The 15,000-nt window shown below is 44.9% G+C and overlaps 1 protein-coding gene across 2 annotated transcripts in view; it reads left to right on the forward strand.

Moving 5' to 3' along the window:
• The window catches only part of LOC135115206 (uncharacterized), a 67,881-nt gene that overhangs the window by 50,899 nt on the left and 1,982 nt on the right, over positions 1-15,000 (forward strand). For both annotated transcript variants that reach the window (XM_064031720.1, XM_064031721.1), the window contains 4 exons: positions 1,309-1,614; positions 5,690-5,959; positions 10,347-10,754; positions 14,943-15,000. The exon at positions 14,943-15,000 is cut by the window's right edge and continues 1,982 nt beyond it. In XM_064031720.1, coding sequence (XP_063887790.1) covers positions 1,309-1,614; positions 5,690-5,959; positions 10,347-10,754; positions 14,943-15,000 — 1,042 coding nt within the window. The remainder of the gene's footprint in view (positions 1-1,308; positions 1,615-5,689; positions 5,960-10,346; positions 10,755-14,942) is intronic.

Consider the following 15,000-nt stretch of genomic DNA (forward strand, 5'->3'; position numbering starts at 1 on the left):
GTATTGTTCAATGCCTCAAAAACTCAATTCTTCCATCTATCAACTTGACAAAAACCTGACTGAACTGGAATCTTCACATCTCATCTCTAGCTAAAAACAGCTTCTACGAAGTTAGGCGTTCTGAGACGTCTCCGCCAGTTTTTCTTATCCCCCCAGCTGCTAACTCTGTACAATGGTCTTATCCGTCCATGTATGGAGTATGGTTCACATGTCTGGGGGGGTTCCACTCATACTGCTCTTCTAGACAGGGTGGAATCAAAAGCCTTTCGTCTCATCAACTCCTCTCCTCTAACTGACTGTCTTCAGCCTCTCTTTCACCGCCGCAATGTTGCATCTCTAGCTGTCTTCTACCGCCATTATCATGCTAAATGCTCTTGTGATCTTGCTAATTGCATGCCTCCCCTCCTCCCACGGCCTCGCTGCACAAGACTTTCTTCTTTCCCTCATCCCTATTCTGTACACCTCTCTAACGCAAGATTTAACCAGTACTCTCAATCATTCATCCCTTTCTCTGGTAAACTCTGGAACTTCCTGCCTGCTTCTGTATTTCCACCTTCCTATGACTTGAATTCCTTCAAGAGGGAGGTTTCAAGACACTTATTCATCAATTTTTGACTTCTGCTTTGAGCCTTTTATGGGACTGCCATTTCAGTGGGCATTTTTTTTTTTTATTGGATTTTTGTTGCCCTTGGCCAGTGTCTTTCCTTCATAAAAAAAAAAACTACTACTTAGTAATATCCTCTATTATTATTACTATTATTATTATTATTATTATTATTATTATTATTATTATTATTATTATTATTGTTGTTATTACTACTACTACTACTACTACTACTACTACTACTACTACTACTACTAATAATAATAATAATAATAATATTCATTTTTTTTATTATTTATATTATTACTATTATTATTATTATTATTATTATTATTATTATTATTATTATTATTATTATTAATATTATTATTATGGTTATTATTGTCATCATTCTTCTCAGTATTATTTTATTTTATTTTTCTCTCTCTCTCTCTCTCTCTCTCTCTCTCTCTCTCTCTCTCTCTCTCTCTCTCTCTCTCTCTGTTATTTAACCAAACATTATCTTGGCCATTCTTGTTGCTTTGATGGAAATTGTTTACGGTGGTCTTGGTGGTGGTGGTGGTGGTATTTTTGTAGTGGTAGTAGTGGTAATGGTGGTGATGGTAGTGGTGGTAATGGTGGTGGTGGTGGTGGTGGTGGTGGTGGTGGTGGTGACGGTGGTGGTGACACAAGTGGCCGCCAACAGTGTCTTCTACACGTCACAGAGAATATGGCGGCGCAGGCACGAAAACAACCACAACGAAGTCTTTTCCTTTATGATGGAGGGCAACGAGGCAGCCCTGTCCCTCATCCCCGAGACGTATGATGGTCACGCGATGAACCAGGAAGGCCTGACGCCCCTTCACGCCGCGGCGCTGCTCGGGGCTTCCAGTCGTGTAGTGAAGGCTTTGCTGAGGCGCGGCGTGAGCCCTCATGTGATCACCCCTGACAACATGACCCCCGCTGACCTGGCACGGCAAGAGGGCCATGACCCAGTGATTAAGGGACTACAGTGCTACCAGTGTGAAAAGGTATGTGTGTGTGTGTGTGTGTGTGTGTGTGTGTGTGTGTGTGTGTGTGTGTGTGTGTGTGTGTGTGTGTGTGTGTGTGTGTGTGTGTGTGTGTGTGTGTGTGTTTTCGTAAATAAAGATAAAATGAAATTCGGAACGCGGTATTTCGTTGTACTCGTAACAATTAATAGCTAAAATATAAGGAACATCATATGACAACGGTGATTAGCTGGTCGTTGCAGGACGGGCCGGGTGCATATTTTCGTAAAGTAGCAGAGTGTGTCCTGCGGAGGGGTCCAGACCCTTGCAGGAAGAATAAGAGGAGAGGCCATGACGTCACAGAAGCGAAGCCGCTAAGCTCTGCTGCCTTCTTGGATGTCAATGCAAAACACTTCTCAGCTCCCGATAAACCCGACACTCACCACCTCAACTATCCCCTCTTCTTCAATGACACTCAACTGTCCCCCTCTTCTACACTGAACATCCTCGATCTGTCCTTCACTTATAATCTAAACCGGAATTTTCACATCTCATCTCTAGATAAAACAGCTTCTTTGAAGTTAGGTGTTCTGAGCTGTCCCCGCCAATTTCCTCACCACCAGCTGCTAACTGTGTACAGAGGCTTTATCCGCCCATGTATGGAGCATACTTCACATGTATGGAGGGGTTCCCCTCATACCACTATTTTAGATAGGGTGGAGGGTGGAATCAAAAGCTTTTCGTTTTATTAACTCTCTTCTAACTGACTGTCTTCAGCCTCTTTCTCATCGCCGCTCTTGCTATCTTCTACTGCTAATTTCACGCTAACTGCTCTTCTGATCTTGCTAACTGCATGCCTCCCCTCCTCCCGCGGCCTCTCTAATGCAAGAGTTAATAACTATTCTCAATCATTCATCCCTTTCTCTAGTAAACTCGAACTCCCTACCTGCTTCTGTATTTCCTCCTTCCTATGACTTGAACTCTTTCAAGAGAGAGATTTCAAGACACTTATCCTTCAATTTTTGATGATTCTCTTGACTTCTCTTTTGGGACTGGCGACTAAATGGGATATTTTTTCCGTTTCTCTCTCTCTCTCTCTCTCTCTTAGTCACTGACCCTCTTACGTAAAAAAAAAAAAAAAAAAAAAAGAAATGCCATTTCGGCCGTTTGTTCGGCCTGTGGCTGCACCAGGAGGAGTGATGATGGAGAGATATAATTTCACCGGTAAAGTGTAGAGATTTTCACGACCAAGCATCACATGAAATGATAAAAAAAACTGTGTTACGTCATCAGCGCGCTAAAAGACGTGGAAGATCATATGATGAGTTATTTCAAGAATCTCACTTGCAGTTCGTGTTCTGTGAGATCCACATGCAAGCAAGTCAAATTACAGTAATGTAGAGTTCTATATGTGTCAGCAGAAGTGCAGAGAACACTTACTATTAACTATTAGAAGTGATAAATGATGTGATAAATCTTGGTGCGTTTGTATGTTACAAACTCCTCATCTACAATATTCACTCTCTGGCTAACAGTTACGACTTACACAAACAAATAGTAATCAAATTACTGGAATGTATGGTTTCTCGTGGCTTCATAGTTAATATTAACATATAAGAATTTCTCAAAACCTTGAAAAATTCTGCAAAAACACAATGTTGTAGTAAAGGTGTCTTGAGCCTCGGGCGTGAAGGCAGTCATGGGCCCTTCTAAATCCTTTAATCTCTCTCTCTCTCTCTCTCTCTCTCTCTCTCTCTCTCTCTCTCTCTCTCTCTCTCTCTCTCTCTCTCTCTTTTCAGTTGGAACATTTGAATGCTTAGCTATTTCAGCCTCCTTTTTTACGTGGGCCCATGTTGGCCTCCCCTAAAGTCATTCCGGGGCTGCTGTCACCATCCCTTAATCCATCATTACAAATAATATATCGCCCAATTTAACCTGACCTAGCCCACCAAACTGTATGAATGGCAAATAGTTATTATGCATATTCTATAGAAAAATGGAGATGGATTTGATAGACTCTCATATTGGGGGAGTCATTTTTATCTATTTATTATTGTTTTTTTTTTTTATGTACTACACAAGGGAATCAGACCAAGGACGAAAACAAAACAATTAAAATATGCTCATTATTGCAAGCATGGAAATAAAGTGTGATGGTTGTCTGTGCATTGTGTCTACCTTAGGTATAAAGGAAAAATATAAAGTCATCTTTGCGGTACGTTACATGATATTGATACCCCATCTGTTCACCTAAATGGCTGTCACCAAGAATCTTCCACGATCTTTTTTTTTTTTTTTTTTTTTGGTGGGGCCTGCTGTAACATTCCCCAGTGGCTATTGTGGCATAGCACGTGAACAGTTTGCGATTTTATGTCTGCGATCTGATGTTTGTATTTGCAGAATTGGTTGAAATGTTTTGCCAGTGGTGGTAATGCTTGTGATGCTTGCATCTGCATGATTGTTTCGTGTTTGTTTTCGTCAGCGATCAGTCCACCTCTTACCCAATATAATGTACAGCCGGCTCCACACTTGATGAAGCAGCCTTCCCACCCTTACTTTTAGCTAAGGCGACATGTCAACTCAAGGGATTTTAACAGGTAAATATCATTGCCCAGAAGTTGTGACGTGTCAATTAAGCCACGCCTCCTTTCCCAACCCCACTCCATGTCCACCCCCCATCCCCACTCCCTCCTTGTTTCTGCATTTCTCGTCTCACCCTCTCCTTGCTTGTCACCTCCATCTCAGCAAACATCTCTCTCTCTCTCTCTCTCTCTCTCTCTCTCTCTCTCTCTCTCTCTCTCTCTCTCTCTGGAAAATTAAATTTCTTGGAAATAAAGACTAAAAATCCTGATATTTACGATTACTTTGAAATCTTTTGAAATTTTAGTTCTCTCTCTCTCTCTCTCTCTCTCTCTCTCTCTCTCTCTCTCTCTCTCTCTCTCTCTCTCTCTCTCTCTCTCTCATATCTAAACGTTCAGGACAAATTTTAAATTATAACACACACACACACACACACACACACACACACACACACACACACACACACACACACACACACACACACACGCACACACACATGACGCATAGCGCAGTGGAGGGTGGTGAGATGTCATCATTCCCTTGAGTCTATAGATTAACTCCTGGAGAGAGAGAAAGATGGGTGGTGAAGGGTCCACACCACGGTTCACCACACACTCAAACGCGGCCACATCCACCACAGTCCACCCACCACACACTCAGAAGCTGCCACATCCCCCACAGTCCACCCACCACACACTCATACGCGGCCACACCCACCACAGTCCAGCCACCACACACTCAAACGCGGCCACACTCGCCACAGTCCACCCACCACACAAGCCCTCAGAACACTCACACTGCACTTGCTCCGGCGAATACTCAGCACACGCACGGCCGGGGCATCACAGTGCGGGTTGCACCAGCTGTATCCGGGAGGGAGGCAGAGGGCACAGCCGTGACAACACAGACGGAGAGGACGGCGAGACAGGCGAGCGTGGTACTGACCCGGCGCCTGTATTCTTTCTTCCCCGTCCCCTCCGGTGCTGTGCGCTCAGCCGACACTCTGCTGCCTGAGACACCTGCAACACACACACACATACACACACACACACACACACACACACACACACACACACACACACACACACACACACACACACCCCGGCCATAACAACTTCTGGGTCTACAAAACAGTTACCTCACCTCTTAGGATCATTAGCAAAGCAAAAAAGGGCAAATCCTTATTCCACTTGGAGTTGGCTGAACAGTATTTTGCTGAGCGTGATCGAATGTCCGTATGCGTGAGTGAACAAATCGCACCTCTCTCCACGTGCTGCAACGCACGCACACACACACACACACACACACACACACACACACACACACACACACACACACACACACACACACACACACACACACAGACACTAAAACAACGCCACAGCCACCAGTGAATACTTCCGTTGCCACGAGGCGTAACTTTTTTAAAACTGTGACAGCACTACAAAATTATACTATTATATTATATCATATCATATCATATACCTGTCCCTGCAATACCATCACCCCCATGCCTTCCCTTATCTCTCTCCGGCAGGGCGCCGCGCCCCCCGAGCACCTGTATCAGGAGCTGCTCTCAACAGTCAGTCGCGGGGACGACGTGCAAGCGGTGTCCAATCTCCTTTGTAAAGGCGCCCCCATAGAAACCCTGGGTGGCCGCTCCGCCCTCAGACTGGCTGTCACCACCGACCGTGCACGCACCGTCAGCCTGCTGCTGGCAAGCGGCGCCTCCCTGTCCGCCAACCTGCTGCAGGAGGCTTGGCAGAGTCCCAATGTGACCCACAGGGTGCTGGCCTCCCTCACCAGCGTGAGTACCCTCCCTTGCCTGTCTGGCAGCATTGCCACACTGTAAAGGTGAGGACGAGCATCGGCACTGGATCCGAGTCACAGCGGCGGCTCCTTTGCAGCGTGGAAAGTGTTTGAAAAGCTTGGAGAGTTATAGGTCTGTTAGTTATAAAGGATAAACTCTGTGTCAGAACAAGTTCAGTTTGAGGTGTTAGTTGTGCGTGTGACAGACCTGCAGCACACCAAAGTCTTCCAACATTAAAGAACATGCAACACAATCTCACCACTCCATAAAAGGCCACTATTAATACTGGGTTTTACAGCAGTCATTAGAGTTCATTTAATGTCTTCAGAACAAGCATTTATGGTCCCCTCCCCTCTGGGACCTTTATGGTCCCCTCCCCTCTGGGGAGGGGACCATAAATGTCCCCAGGTCGGACTGCCTTTCTGTCGACGACCCTACGTGTCTTGACACCCGCCTCAACTTTTTCTTCATTAACTTCTGCAACATTCGCGGTCTAAGATCTAATTTTCAATCTGTAGAACACCACCTCTCCTCTTCTAAACCTCATCTTCTTTTCCTCACTGAAACTCAGGTGTCTGAGGCAACTGACAGTAGCCCCTTTTCTGTTCCCTCCTACTTTCTCTATTCTCATTTTCAATCCAAAGCTGGATGCTGCGTTTATGTGCGCAGTGACTTAACCTGCTCTCGTGCCAACGCTCTTGAATCTTCCGAGTTTTCCACCATCTAGCTACGACTACAGAGTCACTCTCAAACTAGATTTATCTGTGCTGTATACCTCTCACCTAACTCCTCTGACTATAAGAAATTCTTTGCCTACTTAATTTCCAAAGTGGAGCACATTCTGACCCTCTTCCCTTTTGCAGAGATCTCCATTCTTGGAGACTTCAATGTTCACCACCAGCTTTGGCTTTCCTCTCCCTTCACTGACCATCCTAGTGGACTAGCCTACAACTTTGCTATCCTTCACAACCTAGAGCAATTGGTGCAACATCCTACTCGAATTCCTGACCGTCTTGGAGATACGCCCAACATTCTTGACCTTTTCCTGACCTCTAATCCTGCTTATGCTGTCACCCTTTCTTCTCCTTTGGGCTCCTCCGATCACAGTTTCATATCTGTATCTTGTCCTATCGCTCCAATCCCTCCTCAGGATCCCCCCTAAGCGAAGGTGCCTCTGGCGTTTTGCCTCTGCTAGTTGGGGAGACCTGAGGAGGTATTTTGCTGATTTTCCTTGGAATGACTACTGCTTCCGTGTCAGAGACCCGTCTTTGTGTGCTGAGCGCATAACAGAGGTGATAGTGTCTGGCATGGAGGCGTACATTCCTCACTCTTTTTCTCGTCCTAAACCTTCTAAACCTTGGTTTAACACATCTTGTTCTCGTGCTATACATGATAGAGAGGTGGCCCACAAAAGGTACCTAAGCCTTCCATCACCAGAATCTCATGCACTTTATATTTCTGCCCGGAACCATGCCAAGTCTGTTCTCCAATTAGCCAAAAAAATCCTTCGTTAACAGAAAGTGTCAAAACCTTTCAAGATCTAACTCCCCTCGTGACTTCTGGCATCTAGCCAAAAATATCTCCAATAACTTTGCTTCTTTTTCTTTCCCTCCTCTATTTCAACCAGATGGCACCACTGCTATCACATCTATTTCTAAAGCTGAACTCTTCGCTCAAACCTTTGCTAAAAACTCTATCTTGGATGATTCTGGCCTTGTTCCTCCCTCTCCTCCACCCTCTAACTACTTCATGCCAGCTATTAAAATTCTTCGCAATGATGTTTTCCATGCCCTCGCTGGCCTAAACCCTCGGAAGGCTTATGGACCTGATGGGGTCCCTCCTATTGTTCTCCGAAACTGTGCCTCCGTGCTTGCACCTTGCCTAGTCAAACTCTTTCAGCTCTGTCTGTCAACATCTACCTTTCCTTCTTGCTGGAAGTTTGCCTACATTCAACCTAAAAAGGTTCCTAAAAAGGGTGACCGTTCTAATCCCTCAAACTACCGTCCTATTGCTTTAATTTTCTGCCTATCTAAAGTTTTTTTATCTATCCTCAACAGGAAGATTCTTAAACATCTATCACTTCACAACCTTCTATCTGATTGCCAGTATAGGTTCCGTCAAGGCCGCTCTACTGGTGATCTTCTGGCTTTCCTTACTGAGTCTTGGTCATCCTCTTTTAGAGATTTTGGTGAAACTTTTGCTGTTGCCTTGGACATATCAAAAGCTTTTGATAGTCTGGCACAAAGCTTTGATTTCCAAACTACCCTCCTACGGCTTCTCTCCTCTCTGTAACTTCACCTCAAGTCTCCTTTCTGACCGTTCTATTGCTGCTGTGGTAGACGGTCACTGTTCTTCTCCTAAATCTATTATCAGCGGTGTTCCTCAGGGTTCTGTCCTGTCACCCACTCTCCTCTTATTATTCATTAATGATTTCTAAACCAAACTTCTTGTCCTATCCACTCCAACGCTGATGATACCACCCTGCACTTTTCCATGTCTTTTCATAGACGTCCAACCCTTCAGGAGGTAAACATTTCACGCAGGGAAGCCACAGAACGCTTGACTTCTGATCTTTCTAAAATTTCTGATTGGGGCAGAGCAAACTTGGTAGTGTTCAATGCCTCAAAAACTCAATTCCTCCATCTATCAACTCGACACAACCTTCCAGACAACTATCCCCTCTTCTTCAATGACACTCAACTGTTCCCATCTTCTACACTGAACATCCTTGGTCTGTCCTTTACTTATAATCTGAACTGGAAACTTCACATCTCATCTCTAGCTTAAACAGCTTCTATGAAGTTAGGCGTTCTGAGACGTCTCCGTCAGTTTTTCTCACCCACCAGCTGGTAACTCTGTACAAGGGCCTTATCCGTCCATGTATGGAGTATGCTTCATATGTCTGGGGGGGTTCCACTCATACTGCTCTTCTAGACAGGGTGGAATCAAAAGCTTTTCGTCTCATCAACTCCTCTCCTCTAACTGACTGTCTTCAGCCTCTCTCTCACCGCCGCAATGCTGCATATCTAGCTGTCTTCTACCGCTATTCTCATGCTAACTTCTCTTCTGATCTTGCTAACTGCATGCCTCCCCTCCTCTCGCGGCCTCGCTGCACAAGACTTTCTTCTTTCTCTCACCCCTATTCTGTCCACATTTCTAATGCAAGAGTTAACCAGTATTCTCAATGATTTATCCCTTTCTCTGATAAACTCTGGAACTCCCTGCCTGCTTCTGTATTTCCACCTTCCTATGACTTGAATTCCTTCAAGAGGGAGGTTTCAAGACACTTATTTATCAATTTTTGACCACTGCTTTGACCCTTTTATGGGACTGGCATTTCAGTGGGCATTTTTTTATTGGATTTTTGTTGCCCTTGGCCAGTGTCCTTTCTACATAAAAAGAAAAAGATCCCATAATAGTTATATGCCTGCTAATTCATCAACATCGACCTTCAATGAACTCTATCAACACTGCTGTAAAACCTAACATTTAGAAATATGAGAAAACTCTTCTTTGGTCTGTGGTAAGATTACATTCGTACATGCATTTTTGTACTTAATAGCACTCCATAACACCTGTGCGTTCATGCCTCGCCGCTTGCCATGATCTGTCAGCCAGGCTGTTTGTCTTACTGAGAGAAATCATTGCAAGTAAGAATAATAATCAATCTCTCTCTCTCTCTCTCTCTCTCTCTCTCTCTCTCTCTCTCTCTCTCTCTCTCTCTCTCTCTCTCTCTCTCTCTCTCCTGTGCTGGCGGAAGTTTGTCAGGATTGCTGTATTTGGTGTCTTGGTCTCTGCTGTAAATGATGGTGTCATTGTGGTCGTTGGGGTCTAAGTGGTCTCCAGCTCGGTGGTTCTCGCTCACCGATGTTTGTTAACATGTTATGAAATATTTTTGCCCCCCTGAAAACTTGCCATGGAAATCATCTTTAATGTAGGACATAAATGATGCTCTGACCACTGGTGCTCTGTCTGTGCAGCTCGGAGATCTTGAGGAGGGGGACAGCAGCAAGGCGGGAGCACCCGGCGGCTTTATGGTCACATTTTATTCAATTGTTATCTCTTGATTTTATATATATATATATATATATATATATATATATATATATATATATATATATATATATATATATATATATATATATATATATATATATATATATATATATATATATATATATATATATATATATATATATATATATATATATATATATATATATATAAAGCAGTGTTGCAATATTGACGTCACTGGGCTCCAGGTTGGATGATACACACAAACACATACACGTTATTTAGTCCTGTAGGGAACACCAACCCTCTTTCCACGCAAGGCTCAGAGGCAAGGCGTGTGCCTGACATCCCAACCCACACTCTCTCGCAGGCGTACTGCTGCCGGCTGCGTTTGGAGCAACGTCGTCTGGTAAAGGTCAGCCGCGCTCTTGTCGAAGGTATCAGCAATCTGGTGGAAGACATCGAGGGAAGTACTCCATGGCTGGCTGCCTGGCGATGGGGCGAGGACACTGACCTGGCAACTCTGAGTTATCTCCTGGCAAAGGCTGCGGCCGCCAACTGCCCCGTGACTGCCGCCTTCCTGCAGAGTGCAGGAGCGTGGCCTTTCTTTAGCCAAGCCTCGGGTGGCAGTGCCCTGCACGCCGCGCTGGACGCCGGACACCAGGCCATGGCCGAGTTGCTGATCAGGGACCTCGGGGGCTGCCCCTACGTGCCGGACACACACGGTCGCCTTCCAGTGCACATGATGAGTGACGAGAAGCGACAGAGGTTGGAGCAGGTGAGGCAGTCTGTTTGTGCTCGCCCTCCCTCCCTCCCTCACTCCCTCTCTCTCTCTCTCTCTCTCTCTCTCTCTCTCTCTCTCTCTCTCTCTCTCTCTCTCTCTCTCTCTCTTTCTCTCTCTCTCTTTGAGTAGGGTGGTGGTGAGGGTCGCGAATCAAATACGGAGGTGGGCAAGATGAAGTGTGACTGTGTGACTAATATGATAGTAATACACCAGTAACAACGACAACAATAACAACAACAGCAACTACTACTACTACTCCTACTACTACTACTACTACTACTACTACTACTACTACTACTTTTTTTTTATGTAGGATGGACACTGGCCAAGGGCAAAAAAAATCCAATAAAAAAAAATGCCCACTGAAATGCCAGTCCCATGAAAGGGTCAAAACAGTAATCAAAAATTGATGAACAGGTGTCTTGAAACCTCCCTCTTGAAGGAATTCAAGTCATAGGAAGGTGGAAATACAGAAGCAGACAGGGAGTTCCAGAGTTTACCAGAGAAAGGGATGAATGATTGAGAATACTGGTTAACTCTTGCGTTAGAGAGGTGGACAGAATAGGGGTGAGAGAAAGAAGAAAGTCTTGTGCAACGAGGCCGCGGGACGAGGGGAGGCATGCAGTTAGCAGGATCAGAAGAGCAGTTAGCATGAAAATAGCGGTAGAAGACAGCTAAAGATGCAACATTGCGGCGGTAAGAGAGAGGCTGAAGACAGTCAGTTAAAGGAGAGGAGTTGATGAGACGAAAAGCTTTTGATTCCACCCTGTCTAGAAGACAGGGTGGAATGAGTGGAACCCCTCCAGACATGTGAAGCATACTCCATGCATGGACGGATAAGGCCCTTGTACAGAGTTACCAGATGGGGGGGTGAGAAAAACTGGCGAAGACGTCTCAGAACACCTAACTTCATAGAGGTTGTTTTAGGTAGAGATGAGATGTGAAGTTTCCAGTTCAGATTATAAGTAAAGAACAGACCAAGGATGTTCAGTGTAGAAGAGGGGGATAGTTGGGTGTCATTCTAGTTGTCTTCTACCGCTATTTTCATGCTAACTGCTCTTCTGATCTCGCTAACTGCAGGCCTCCCCTCCTCCCGCGGCCTCGTTGCACAAGACTTTCTTCTTTCTCTCACCCCTATTCTGTCCACCTCTCTAATGCAAGAGTTAACCAGTATTCTCAATCATTCATCCCTTTCTCTGGGAAACTCTGGAACTCCCTGCCTGCTTCTGTATTTCCACCTTCCTATGACTTGAATTCCTTCAAGAGGGAGGTTTCATTCTTTGACTACTTAACTTCCAAAGTGGAGCACGTTCTGACCCTCTTCCCTTTTGCAGAGATCTCCATTCTTGGAGACTTCAATGTTCACCACCAGCTTTGGCTTTCCTCTCCCTTCACTGGTTCTTTGCATTGAACAATACCAAGTTTGCTCTGCCCCAATCAGAAATTTTAGAAAGATCAGAAGTGGGGCGTTCTGTGGCTTCCCTGCTTGAATTGTTTACCTCCTGAAGGGTTGGACGTCTATGAAAAGACGTGGAAAAGTGCAGGGTGGTATCATCAGCGTAGGAGTGGATAGGACAAGAAGTTTGGTTTAGAAGATCATAAATGAATAATAAGAAGAGAGTGGGTGACAGGACAGACTTCCGAGGAACACCATTGTTAATAGATTTAGGAGAAGAACAGTGACCGTCTACCACAGCAGCAATAGAACGGTCAGAAAGGAAACTTGAGATGAAGTTACAGAGAGAAGGATAGAAGCCGAAGGAGAGAAGTTTGGAAATCAAAGCTTTGTGCCAGACTCTATCAAAAGCTTTTGATATGTCCAAGGCAACAGCAAAAGTTTCACCAAAATCTCTAAAGGAGGATGACCAAGACTCAGTAAGGAAATCTAGAAGATCACCAGTAGAGCGGCCTTGACGGAACCCGCACTGACGATCAGATAAAAGGTTGTGAAGTGATAGGTGTTTAAGAATCTTCCTGTTGAGGATAGATTCAAAAACTTTAGATAGGCAGGAAATTAAAGCAATAGGACCGCAGTTTGAGGGATTAGAACGGTCACCCTTTTTAGGAACAGGCTGTATGTAGGCAAACTTCCAGCAAGAAGGAAAGGTAGATGTTGACAGACAGAGCTGAAAGAGTTTGACTAGGCAAGGTGCAAGCACGGAGGCACAGTTTCGGAGAACAATAGGAGGGACCACATCAGGTCCATAAGTCTTCCGAGGGTTTAGGCCAGCGAGGGCATGGAAAACATCATTGCGAAGAATTTTAATAGGTGGCATAAAGTAGTTAGAGGGTGGAGGAGAGGGAGGAACAAGCCCAGAATCGTCCAAGGTAGGGTTTTTAGCAAAGGTTTGAGCGAAGAGTTCAGCTTTAGAAATAGATCTTATAGCAGTGGTGCCATCTGGTTGAAATAGAGGAGGGAAAGAAGAAGAAGCAAAGTTATTGAAGATATTTTTGGCTAGATGCCAGAAGTCACGAGGGGAGTTAGATCTTGAAAGTTTTTGACACTTTCTGTTAACGAAGGATTTTTTGGCTGGTTGGAGAACAGACTTGCCATGATTCCGGGCAGAAATATAAAGTGCATGAGATTCTGGTGATGGAAGGCTTAAGTACCTTTTGTGGGCCACCTCTCTATCATGTATAGCACGAGAACAAGCTGTGTTAAACCAAGGTTTAGAAGGTTTAGGACGAGAAAAAGAGTGAGGAATGTACGCCTCCATGCCAGACACTATCACCTCTGTTATGCGCTCAGCACACAAAGACGGGTCTCTGACACAGAAGCAGTAGTGATTCCAAGGAAAATCAGCAAAATATCTCCTCTGGTCCCCCCAACTAGCAGAGGCAAAACGCCAGACGCACCTTCGCAAATGGGGATCCTGAGGAGGGATTGGAGTGATAGGACAAGATACAGATATGAGATTGTGATCGGAGGAACCCAACGGAGAAGAAAGGGTGACAGGATAAGCAGAAGGATTAGAGGTCAGGAAAAGGTCAAGAATGTTGGGCGTATCTCCAAGACGGTCAGGAATTCGAGTAGGGTGTTGCACCAATTGCTCTAGGTCGTGAAGGATAGCAAAGTTTTAGGCTAGTTCACAAGGATGGTGAGTGAAGGGAGAAGAAAGCCAAAGCTGGTGGTGAACATTGAAGTCTCCAAGAATGGAGATCTCTGCAAAAGGAAAGAGGGTCAGAATGTGCTCCACTTTGGAAGTTAAGTAGTCAAAGAATTTCTTATCGTCAGAGGAGTTAGGTGAGAGATATACAGCACAGATAAATTTAGTTTGAGAGTGACTCTGTAGTCGTAGCCAGATGGTGGAAAATTCGGAAGATTCAAGAGCGTGGGCATGAGAGCAGGTTAAGTCATTGCGCACATAAACGCAGCATCCACCTTTGGATCGAAAATGAGAATAGAGAAAGTAGGAGGGAACAGAAAAGGGGCTACTGTCAGTTGCCTCAGGCACCTGAGTTTCAGTGAGGAAAAGAAGATGAGGTTTAGAAGAGGAGAGGTGGTGTTCTACAGATTGAAAATTAGATCTTAGACCGCGAATGTTGCAGAAGTTAATGAAGAAAAAGTTGAGGCGGGTGTCAAGACACTTAGGGTCGTCGACAGAAAGGCAGTCCGACCTGGGGACATTTATGGTTCCCTCCCCAGATGGGGACTCCGAGGCTGGTGTAGGAGTCGCCATGATGATTTTAAATTTTTTTGAGTGAAGGGTGTGTGTGTTATTAGGTGCTTGTAGTTTTGTGTGAAGGAAGAGAATTGTCTTTAGAGGGCAGGCTGTGACTGCCCCCTTGTGTTGTGAGACACAAAGGGAAACGTTCAGTGAGGTCACAGCTGTGTTTAATGATAAGTTCACAGCACCCCCTGAACAGTGCATTAGACCTCACTGGGAGTAATTATCGTTTCGCCAGGTGTCTACTGCCTCCTCCTAGCAAACTACTACCACTACTACTACTACTTAGCTACCACCATTACCATTATTATTATTATTATTATTATTATTATTATTATTATTATTATTATTATTATTATGTTAACCAATAAAATAATTGTAGCTGGCTGGGTTACCAGCAGACGACCGTTGATGAATGACACATCTTTTCACCTCTCTCTCTCTCTCTCTCTCTCTCTCTCTCTCTCTCTCTCTCTCTCTCTCTCTCTCTCTCTCTCTCTCTCACGTCGCACAGAGGCTCTTCGAGGAGGAGCGGGAGAAACTGAAGGATCTGGAGTTTCGGCAGAAAGCAG

This window comes from Scylla paramamosain, chromosome 29 (assembly GCF_035594125.1).
Source record: "Scylla paramamosain isolate STU-SP2022 chromosome 29, ASM3559412v1, whole genome shotgun sequence".
In the NCBI taxonomy this organism is placed as follows: Eukaryota; Metazoa; Arthropoda; class Malacostraca; order Decapoda; family Portunidae; genus Scylla; species Scylla paramamosain.